We start from the raw sequence: 12,243 nt of genomic DNA on the forward strand, positions 1-12,243 counted from the left end.
AGCTGTCACAACAGCGCGCGCTGCGCATCCAGCGCACAGTCAGCTCATTTCGCTGCGGCGCTGTTCTCCCTCTAAAGAGATTTCAGAAAATGCTAGGTCTGATGGCCTCAGCATCTGCAGTACTGCAGCTGGGTCTGCTGCGCATGCGCTCGCTGCAGATATGGCTCAAAGGGAGGGTGCCATGCAAAGCATGGGCCACCGGTCGGCTTCACCTCAAGGTCAATCAAGCTTGCGTTGCAGCTTTGAAACCATGGAGGTCAAAAGACTGGTACCTGTCAGGTGTAAGCCTAGGGACTTCCTCGAGTCTGAGGGTGGTGTCTACGGACGCATCCAACGCAGGATGGGGAGCGCTGCTCGAGGGCAGACCGCTGTTTGGCCTTTGATCAGAGCGTAACACATAAACTTATGTGTTCTCTTCCACATAAACTGCCTCGAGATGTTAGCAGTGTGCAAAGCGCTCACTCGCTTTCGTCCCCTGATTATGGGCTGCCATGTACTGATACGTTCAGACAACATGTCAGTGGTGTCATACATAAATCGCCAGGGCGGCCTCAGGTCCCTGTCGTTATACAGGCTGACCAAACGCCTTCTGATATGGGCGCGCTGCAACCTCCTTTCACTAAGGGCGGCGCACGTGCCAGGGCACCTGAATGTTGGACCAGACGTACTGTTCAGGAACCGCGTTCCGGCAGGAGAATGGTCATTACACCCACACACAGTACAACTGTTGTGGAAGAAATTCGGCAGAGCGGAAGTGGACCTCTTTGCGTCCCCAGAGAACGCTCACTGTCTAGAATTTTTCTCGAAAAGCAAGGACGCGCTGGCTCATCAGTGGCCACGCCGCCCCCTATATGCTTTTCCCCCTGTCTCCCTCCTGACCCAGGTGGTGGAGAGGATCAGGGAGGAAGGATGCTCAGTGCTGCTAGTAGCGCCGCTCTGGTCAAATCAACCCTGGTTCCCAGCTGTGATGCAGTTAGCCAGCACCGCCCCGTGGCCAGTGCCTCTGAGGAGAGATCTCCTCTCTCAAGCAAATGGTTCGATTTGGCATCCTCACCCGGAGCTATGGTCCCTTCATGTGTGGGCCATCAACGGGTATCCGCTGACCTCCCTCAGGGAGTGTTAAACACGATCACACAAGCTAGAGCTCCGTCTACGCGACGGCTCTATGCGTCTAAATGGTCTGTTTTTTCTGGCTGGTGCACGTCTCGCGGCGTGTCACCCCCAGACTGCGGAGTGACAGAGGTTTTGTCCTTCTTACAAGAGATGTTGGATAGCGGGAGATCCCCTTCCACACTCAAGGTATATGTGGCGGCTATAGCGGCTTTTTCTGAAACCGCACGCGGTCAGTCCATAGGAAGGAACGATTTAGTCATTCGGTTCCTTAAAGGAGCTAGGAGACTTAATCCACCCAGACCTCCCACAGTTCCCATTTGGGACCTTTCCACGGTGCTGGACGCCATGAAGGGTCCTCCTTTCGAGCCTCTTCAGGAGATTGATATGAAACACTTGTCGCTCAAGACGGTGTTTCTCCTGGCTCTCGCTTCAGTGAAGCGCGTTGGGGACTTACACGCGCTCTCAGTGAGTGCGTCGTGCATGGAATTTGGGCTTAATGACTCCAGAGTCGTGCTCAAACCTAAGCATGGATACGTTCCAAAATCCCTAAACACACCGTGCAGGTTATTTCCCTGTCTGCCCTTCCGGTCATCGGGGATAATATGGACGAAAATTTCATCTGCCCAGTGAGGGCATTGAGAGCTTAAGTGTCGCGCTCGTCTGCTTTCAGACAGACAGAGCAGCTTTTCGTTTCGTTTAGTGGGAGTCTCAAGGGACTGGCCACTTCGAAACAGAGCCTATCCAGATGGATAGTGGACGCTATAACTCTAGCGTACGCATCCAAAGGCATTCAGTGCCCTTTGGGTGTTAGGGCGCACTCCACGAGAAGTATAGCTTCTTCGTGGGCTTGGTCGAGTGGGATTGCCTTACAGGATATTTGTATGGCGGCAGGCTGGGCCTCACCGTCTACATTTATCAGGTTTTATAACCTCGAGGTACCCGCCTTACAGGCCAAGATATTATCGGTTTAAATAACCGTATTTGTTAGATTGACATTTCAGTCGTCAATTATGGCATTATTATGCTGAAACTGCTAAGCGCAGTTAATTCTGTACTGATCTGCTATGCGCAGTCTATTCTGTACTGATCTGCTAAGCGCAGTCAATTCTATACTGATCTGCTAAGGCAGTCATGTTTGTGAGAGATGGTGGTTAGAGCCCACCTCTTTCAGGATTCTCTGTGAGTCCTACAGGTGATTATGTACTATATGAACCCCAGCTCAGTGCTCTGGGTCTATGGTGTCGGATCACTGCACACACGGCGTCTTACAGGGTGTTCCCCAATGCGTTGCTACGACAATGCAGTACGAGAGTATCTCTCGTAAGAGAACGTACCCGGTTACTAACGTAACCTCGGTTCTCTCTAGAGAGAGGAACGAGTACTGCGTTTCCTGCCGTGTATGCGCTCTGGTTGTTTCGCTGTTAAAAATCAGAGTTCATAAGCCTGTGAGCGAAATATATAGCCCTAAGCCACGCCCGTTTCGGCAGGACGTGACGCGGGAGGGCGCGAAGCGCCCTCATTGGGTGTGACGTCACTCAAGGGCTCGCTCGATTGGCTTAAGCTTTTGCCGCACAGCAGCCAATAGGCGCACGAGCTGTCTCGCCTAGGTCTGTATGCTGTGGCAAAGCGTTTTACATAGATACAAAATTAAGGATAATTTTTGCTTCAGTATTCTCGTGAAAAAGGATTTTCCCCAATGCGTTGCTACGACAACGCAGTACTCGTTCCTCTCTCTAGAGAGAACCGAGGTTACGTTAGTAACCGAGTACGTTATATCTGACCGGCACAGCCTAAATATTGTACAAAAGACTAATTAAATTAGGCAGAATAACTTGTTATATGTTTGATTGACTGTTTTATTTGAATAATGAACAGGCTGTAATGTCAAGTTAGCTATATGCCAGAAGTGAACTGATAATATGTTGTGTAAGCGCGATGCGCCTTATTAGCGCTTGAACATCTTTCTGGCGCATACCAAAAATTAATCAAAATACGCATACTTTTGAAAGTCAAAATTTCAATTATTTGAAGTAAAATGCATTATATATGCCTAAGTCACTTAGGAGTAAATAACAGTGCTTCATGATAATAAAAAAACGTGACTTTACAGTCAGCAAAATAGCGGGGTATGTTGTCACACTTTTCACACTGTCTAACATTTACTAAGCACCATACATCAAAATGGTATAAATCTCATACTAAATGAAAGAAGGAAGTCTTGAGCACATATGTTGTATTCATAATATCTTCATATCTTATCTCATTACGGAGTTGTAGACTGTTGAATAGCGAGTGCACTTGTGACAATTTGCCCCATCGGCAGGTAAATTGTCACACTAGAGCGGGTAAGTTGTCACACTAGATTATCTAAAAATAAGAACACAAAAGACTTGCCAGGGCAAGTAGCTTCAACAGAGAGAATGTTAATGCTTTCTTTGACAACTTAGAGATTGTGTTACACAAACCAGACAAAGTGGTGGCCAGATGTGGAATCAAACAAATAGGATCACTGACCTCAGCTGAAAGGGGAACCCTTGTCACACTGGCCTGTGCCGTCTATTTTGAACATCAACGAACACCACTAACCACTCGGTGAGTTGCACAGTTTTGAAAACGAACGTTAAGGGTTGTTTTAAGGACATGTTTTTGCATGGCCATAGACTCCCATTCTAAAGCGGTCATGGGCAATTCTAAAATAGTCAAAAAGTCGAGACAGGAACCATTGTCAAAATGTATTTGTCCTCCAAAACAAACTACAAAATAGACTCAAAGTGTTAAATACCAGAATTATCCTTTAAGGTTGAGCCACTGTAGTCACTTGGACTATTTTAATAATGTTTTTACTAACTTCTCTGGGCTGACAGATATCAATTAAGCCTATAAAGGAGTGAGCCAGCTCCAAGATTTAATCAAATATATCTTAATTTGTGTTCCGAAGTTGAACGAAAGTATTACGGGGTTGGAACAACATGTAGTGACAGAATTCATTTTTGGGTGAAACTAACCCTTTAACTTTTGAAAGCTGATATTCAAAATAGTTTTCTACAGAAGCATAGTTCTCTTGATGCATCATCACTCCACCCCACTTTCTCTTTCATACAAATAAAGGGGAAACAACCACCAGTTGTTCATGTGAAGGAGTTGTTGTGAGCTTTGATAACACACCTGCAGAAAGAACAAGGAAAGGACTGAAAATGGGTAAGAATCTACATCTACGCAATATTCCTGTGGCAATGTCTATGTTGATGTTTATAATATAGCAAGCTAATTTATGTTTTATTGAGACAGATGCCCTGTGAAAAGTAGTGGGTGATGTGGGCAGTTTTATATTTGCTGCAATGCCTTTTCAAAATGTTTTTCTTTTTTCAACAACCCCTTTTGGTTGAGTTCGTTATCTTGACTTTATTTAATTGTTGATTTGATCAAGATTATGCATCATGGCGTTGAGTTAAAAGCTTAGACTCTAATCCAACAGAAGTCAAAAAGTAATATAGTCATCCATCCTGCTGTTGCATATCAGTGTAAACCACAATTTTAAGATAAAATAAGAAAAATATATATATTGCATCTCTGGCTATTTTTTGAGACTTCAGTCATGCCGTGTAAGTCAATATTGTTTAAATGCAAGTCTGAGAGCATTAATGAGACCAGAACAGCAGGAAAATGTTATTTTTTGAGTCGCAGCATTATCTTTTCAATGTTCAATTTTGTGGTCTTATGTTGCATGTGATTGTGCAAAAAAAAAAAAAGCTGACAAAGTATTTTAACCTACCAGCCATAATTTAAGCTGTAGACAGCAAAAAAACTTCTTGGGTTATAACTAAATTACAGAGGAGCCGTAATTTATCAATTTGCAACAATATTATTTTTATACTCCTAAGGCGTGTTCAGACCTTTATTTTGAAATAGAGATGAACATGAAGAATCATGAAAGAATGGTAGAAACCTCAGTTTGTTTTCATGCCAAGAGTTCAAAAGATAGCATCCATTCAATTGTTTTAGAAAAAAAGGTCTGAAAATGTTTTAAATATAAAGAAAAAAAATAATAGATTCACCATTTGTGATTCACCATTTGTGGCAGCGAGCTATAATGCACATACGTGATCTTTTTGTGTTTCTTAGAGGTTGAATTAATTTCAAAATCTGCCAAACTTCCAATACTACTTCTGAATAGGATGTCTACTTCATAAATTGTATGAAAATTGTAAAAATGGTTCAGATCACTCAAACAACATATGGAAATGGAGACGCCCTTATATGGGCAGTAATGTCAACTAGTGAAAAAGTTTGGTACTGTGCCAAACAAAATCTCACTGAAAGCTTATTTTTTGAGATATCAACCTAAAATTTGAAACAAAACTTGTTCAGATTTTTGCCTTTGATTTTTTTGCAGTTTTAGAGTCCACCAGGTTTTGAAAATATATATTTTATATAAAATATGAATAATTACATTTTTAACGTTGTACATGTTCATAAACTCAAACTTTTATAACTTTTTTTCTGTTTAACTGTCTTAATTTATTTCACTCCTACAAAAATCTGCCAAATGTCTTCTTAAAAACATACAAGAATATACATCTATATTCCAAAGCATTCTTGAATTACAACCATTTAAGTTCGGAATGTGCATTTTCATGTCTATAAAAAAAGGGGGGTGCTTTTTTATAAACTCCTTTTATATTTATTAATTTATTCCCCATAATTCAGACAAATAAAATTAGATTATTCATTAAATATAATTTAGCCTAATATTGAGCATGATTAACAATGAACTGGTAACGTCTCGGTTACGTATGTTACGTCAGTGACGACGAATGGGGATTCACTTAGAAAGCCTATAATTTTCGAGAAATAAAAAACGAGCCAATGGCAATGAAATGCCATGGGTCTGCGGAATTTGCATAGCGTAACTCCGCCCCACCTCGTTGGTATATAAGGAAGTATGCTGGCAACATGCAGATATGTTTCTTTGCTGAGGAGCCAAGACTAAACTCAATATAAATGTAAATGGAAGTGGCAGGAAGACATAACGTCTCCGTTCCCTACTCAGGGAACGAGGGTTTCATACATAAACGAGACGTTCCCTTTCGTGGTCCTGGGGGCGAGCAGCAGGGAGTGGAGAACAAAAGATTCTCCCCCGGCCCTCCACCGGGGGAAGGAGTGGCCCTGCTACCAACTCCTGGAAATAACTGATTGCCATCTCTGAGCAGCCCGCGGGGTGCCTTCCTGTGACTACTTCCACGGCGCGGCGCGGGTAAAGGCTGCTGCTGGGGCCGGACGGGAGGGGCGGAAGTTGCAGGAGGGCGCCCTCTGGGGCGAGCGGACTGAGGCGTCTGAGCCGGCGGCTGGGGCAGCAGCTGGCCGCGGGGTCAGAACATGTTTGATCACCTCAGTCTGCTTCTGGGCGGCCGAGAACTGTTGGGCAAAACTGAGTTCTCGACCGCGCCGCCGAAGATCCTGGGATATGGGGGAGTTGAGGAAGCGGGTTCGCTCAGCCTCGCGCATATCAACCAGGCTAAGCCAGAAGTGTCTTTCCTGGACATCACCTGAACCATGGAGCGTGTGGTCACCTTCGTCGCCTGTAGAGCAAGGTTGTGGCGGCACGCAGCTCTTCCAAGAGCCCTGGACCAGCCCTACCTTTGTGCATGAGCATGCAGTGAGGTGACAGCCTGCCTGCAGCTCTATAGGTCTCTGCCACCAGAGTAGACAAAAACCTACAGGCTTTGGAGGGGTGCTTAGGGTCACCACACCAGGTGGAGGCCACAGAACACTCCACGGGGGAAACCCCAGTGCACCCTTGGCCGCGGCCTCTTCGAGGGCAGAGAAGGCAGAAGAGGCCGCTGAGCAGTCGCGGGAAATCAAGGGAGACTTCCACGACCTTATGACCTCTTCATGCACTTCCAGGATAAAGGAATTGGGGGCGGTCCGACGGGTGTTGGGGCGTCCCCAAAAACCGATCATCAATCCTTGAGCGCTCAGGACATGGCGGAGGGTTCCACACAAGCCTGATGCTTGCGACTGCTCGGGAAAGCAGTAAGTTCTGGATTAGACTCAGGCAATGCTGGCACACCCGAAGGAGGCAGCACAGCCGAGTCTTCATCTCCAGGTGACTCATGCCCACCTTGTGATGCGGCGATAGACAGGATTTCATCTGCCGGGCACCGAATGAAATGCTGGGCACACCCGCGACTCTCATCCAGAAACCTCATGGGTTGCAATGTGAAAGAGAAAGAGGGGTGTGTGGACAGAGGATAATATGTCGGGTTTGTTCCACAACAGCAGCCTCAGATCACCAGGACACCAGCCAAAGTATCCCCTCTCGTGTAGAGAATAGATCGGGTGTGGCGGAGAGGACTCTATCTCCAAGGAGATCATTGAGTCTCGATCGCTACATTGCGATGGTCATGTTCCCGCAATGAGAACATGACGAATCCACGAATGCTGCCTGAGTGTTTGCCCAAACACGTCAGACAGCGTTCGTGCCCATCAGCAGATTTAATCTGTGTATCGCACCCAGAAATACACGGGCGAGCTGTCTTTAAAAACGACACGCCGCGTGCAGCTCTTTTAGAGAGGATAAAACTCAACAGCAGTGTTGAAGCGCCAAGGGAGAAACACACGACTAGCAGACCACTGTGCAGATCGGCAGGCAATGTGAAGCTCGCTGGAATTCGCTGTCACACCAACACCTGTAGAATAGCTCGTTTTGAAGAGTGAAGAGAGATGATCTTGACTTCTGGAGTGAAGAATGCTCTTGGCTCCGAAGCGAAAACATATCTGCATGTTGCCTGCGTATTCCCTTATATACCCACGAGGTGGGGCGGAGTTACGCTATGCAAATTCCGCAGACCCATGGAATTTCATTGCCATTGGCTCGTTTTTTAATTCTCGAAGATGATAGGTTTTCTAAGTGAAACCCCATTCGTCGTCACTGACGTAACTCGTAGTGGTTCTAATTTTAATACCAATAATAATATCAGAGCTGTAATAACTATCCCAAAATTTATTTATAGACATACATCAGCTTTGTGCGCAACTGAAAATCATTCCGTTCCATCTCCAGTGAGCTGTTGACCGCTGCAAACGGATTGCTGAATCAGTCTGATTTTCTGAATGAATCCTTCTAATTCAGTTTTCAACCAGTTCAAAATCAAAAGAAAGAATCAGAAATGTTATGACTTTTTTTACAATTTTCTTTCTCTTTTTTTGTGCAGTGAATGCAACCTTTATGAGTGCAGCGAATGCAACCAATGCAACCCAGATGGAAGCCTTTTCAAGCATTGACATTTTCAATATATGCATGTATTTTGTCGTCTTTGCTTTGGGTATCGTTGGAAATGGGCTCGTCATATATGTGACTGGCTACAAAATGAAGACGACTGTCAACTCCATTTGGTTTCTCAACTTGGCGATTGCAGACTTCATCTTCATCTTAATCATCATTCTCAACATTGTTACTGTCTTTAACAAGATGGCTTGGCACTTCGGTGACTTCTTGTGCAAGTTTGTCAGCCTTGTGGCGGTGCTAAACATGTTTGCCAGTATCTTTTTGTTAACCGTTATCAGCCTGGACCGATGCCTGTCCACCTGGGTGATTGTTTGGGCTCAAAACAAACGAACTCTGGTCAAAGCCAGGATCATCTGTGCACTCGTGTGGGTTTTATCCATCCTCTGCAGCATCCCCTTTGTCATCAACCGCTATGTAAATAACAACCAGTGCATTTATTATAAAGACCCCTTCAAGTATTTGGTCATATACAGGTTTATGGTGGGTTTCCTCATCCCCTTCCTGATCATTGCATCTTCATACATTGCTATCGGAGTGTGGGCTAAACGTCTCAAAAGAGGAAATAAGCTAAAGCCTTTCCGGGTCATCATATCTGTGATCTTGGCCTTTTTCATATGCTGGTTTCCATTTCATGTTCAACAGATATGTACTATAATTCAAATGGATTATAAGTGGAGAGACTTTGGAAAAGTAATAAGATACATAGGACCTTTCGTAAACTGTCTGGTTCATCTCAACAGCTGTCTGAACCCCATTCTCTATGTGTTCATGTGTGAGGAGTTTAAGAAGAAGCTTAAACAGTCTCTACTGCTGGTGTTGGAGATGGCTTTTGCTGAAGAACATCTGCCTTTCCGATCATCTCGCCCTTCCACTTGTTCAGGCCTTTCAGAATCACAGGGTCTCAAGATGAACAACACAACCTTCTCGTCAACTGGCAGCAGCCAGGACAACAAAACATGCTTATAGAAATTCAGTCCCAGAGATATTCCTTCCTTGTATTAGTCTGAAGTGATCCAATAAAGCATATTTAGAAGCTTTCCACTTTGCCGCCTTGCAACCCTCATCCCATGCCAGACTCTACCCCTCGACCATCCTCATCCCAAACTCTACTCCAAACTCATGCCAATGGTTGAGTCAGTGTTGTTGCGTCTATACTGATTGGGATGATTAAAATGTTTTGTATTGTTTATGCATGTTATGGGAAACCTACAGATGTTTTATTGTATACTCATGGCTTTGAGGAACTATTTCAACTTAGAAAAATATTTTAATAATATTTTGTTTTACATTTTTTATGTATTTCTTTTCCATTGGCTTACAATGTGGCTATCTTTAAGCCACATTGTAATAAGCTACTGTTCATTTAGTACTATTATATGTTTATATAGTACTAAGTTTATTTAATCACCAAAACTGAAGGAATTATTTGTGAAATATGCTGTATGTAGTCTTCCTCTTTTTTATTATTAGGCATAAAACAGTCACAGTGTTAAACTTTACCATGCTTTTACTATGACAAATAATAAGTGTTATTGCAAGTAACGCAAGTCAAAAAGTAATCAGAAAAGTAATTAAGTAACTAGTAAAGTATGCATTACTTTTAAATTTACAACAGGTCATTTTCAAATAAGTAATGCAAGTTTGTTTTGACTGACAGTTCTCCTGTCCTCATGTTGAGAGAAATCATGAGTAAGTGCAGAGGCGTTGTGTGCTGTCCGTGAACATGATGATTACTGTTGATCTAGACTAAATGTGAACATGCATTTACTCATCTCACTTTCAAAAACACATGCAGTATTCCTCCAAATAAATAAAAACAGTGAAATGCAAACTCAGAATATTATGAACAAATGTGTTAAATAACACAAATATACTTTATGTATTTAATCTCACTTTAATAAACAATGTCTTTGCTGTTCACCTACAATTATCCAATTAAACCATACAAATAAGCAAAAATGATTTTTCTTTCTTTCGTGCGTTCTTTTTTTGTTGTTGCTGAAGTTAGTGTTGACCCTATTCTTCTGCAATCCAAGACTGGCAGCACAGATGAAAGGTTTGTTTGAGCTGTGCCCTCTACTGCATGAGTTTGCATTTGCCATTTTACATTTGAAAAAATAATAAAGACAAACAAGCAAGCCCAGCCCAGGTGAGAAAAGGTAATGTTACTTTTCATTAAAAGTAACAAAGAAATGCAATTATTTACTTTTTTGAGTTACACAATATTGCGATGCATTACTTTAAAAAGTAACTTTCCCCAACACTGCAAATAATCATATTTTAAAGGGCAGCTCAAACACTGACTATATTATATGAGCTAATTATTGTAATTAATAATAAGAATAAATAAAATACAGAAGCATGAATCCATACATCTATCCATCACCACATGATCAGAACCATTTATTTTCAGACTTGCACAGTGAACGGAGAAACCTGGGTTCATTGTGCAAGAGCAGTGTTTACATTGCCAACCCTGAATAAGCACTACAGTATAAATCACCAAGTCTGACGTGTGTTTGTGATGTAAAATCAACAACGCATTGAGAATTGGCATTACTTAAATACCATTCCTCTTACGGCGAATGCTACTAAAGCAGGTGCTGAAAGAAAATATAAACCAGACAACAAAATAATTGCTATCTTATAATTGACCCTTACAAGGATATTTAACTGTGATCAGGGATGATAAGTAAAGAAACATGGTTTCCAATCAACTTGCATTTCTTATTATGTACCGAGACAAAAGGTACGATTATTGGCCTTTTCACTTTTCACTGGCCTGTTTCTCCATGTTGTAGACAACAAATCCGTTTTCTTGCCACTACAAACAAACATTTTGGAAGGAAAACAGGTGCACCTGTGGGCACTGCAGCTCACTGTCCCTGGTAGAGAATGTCTGTTGTAGGGAGATACCCAAGGTATAGAAATATGACAAGACCAGAGTGTTAAGTCCAGTTAATTCATTTAATAAGTACTATACAGAAAACCAGGGTTCATACAGATAAATAGGTAAACAGAAATAAACAAATTAAACAAAATAAAGGTATAAAATAAAAATAAAGGTACAAAATAAAGTGCAGCAGATGCAATGACTGTGGAAACTTTAACCATTGAAAGGTTACTATGACAAAGATATCACATTCAAACAGATTTTCCACCTCATGAATTTGATTGACCTGAAGAATGAAAGCTGTATCATATACTTGAATATTTATGAACAATATCACACTAAAGCTTCAGCCTATCTGATAAAGATATAATTTTGTGTGAAAAGATTGCTTTATCAATTAAATTAAACACGTATTTCACATATATTGTCTTTCAATCATTTAAGTTCCATTTCATAAATCATAAATTTCAAGTCAAATTCAAGTACTTCAATAATTTTAAGCACCTTGTATGAACCCTGAAAAAACACACAACCTCCACATACCAAATATTAAATAAATCATCCTAACAAAGTAGTAATAAGCATTCTCATGTTAGTACACAGGTGTGACCAGATTGGTGGAGTGGGATGTGTAACAGCACATCCAGGCTTTGAGCCAGTAGCACTAATTATGCACTTACTGCACTTATGTCCAGTTATATGGTGAGATGGAAGAGACAGTTACAAACAGGCTATTTCCAGGAAGAAAGGTTAAATTTTATATAAATAAATATATTAAACATTTTTATATAAAAATAAATAATGAAATAATTTATAAAAAAAAAATATCTATCCTCCACTTCAACATATATGTGCACCACCTGTCTTTCAGTGCTTATAGACACCTTGCATATCGCAATGTCCGTTAGGTGGTGTTGGGGGTACCTTGGCCAACACGTTCGGGTGGTCA

At 42.1% G+C, this 12,243-nt stretch overlaps 1 protein-coding gene across 1 annotated transcript; it reads left to right on the top strand.

The window, feature by feature from the left end:
* Window positions 1–4,245: 4,245 nt before the first annotated feature.
* Window positions 4,246–10,187, top strand: LOC306997361 (C3a anaphylatoxin chemotactic receptor). Its single transcript, XM_079610663.1, has 2 exons — window positions 4,246–4,311; window positions 8,328–10,187. The coding sequence occupies exons 1-2, from the start codon at window positions 4,308–4,310 to the stop codon at window positions 9,365–9,367; spliced, it is 1,044 nt and encodes a 347-aa protein (XP_079466789.1). The 5' UTR covers window positions 4,246–4,307; the 3' UTR covers window positions 9,368–10,187.
* Window positions 10,188–12,243: the final 2,056 nt, after the last annotated feature.

The sequence above is a fragment of the Phoxinus phoxinus genome (genome assembly GCF_949152265.1).
Source record: "Phoxinus phoxinus genome assembly, chromosome: 4".
Taxonomy (NCBI): Eukaryota; Metazoa; Chordata; class Actinopteri; order Cypriniformes; family Leuciscidae; genus Phoxinus; species Phoxinus phoxinus.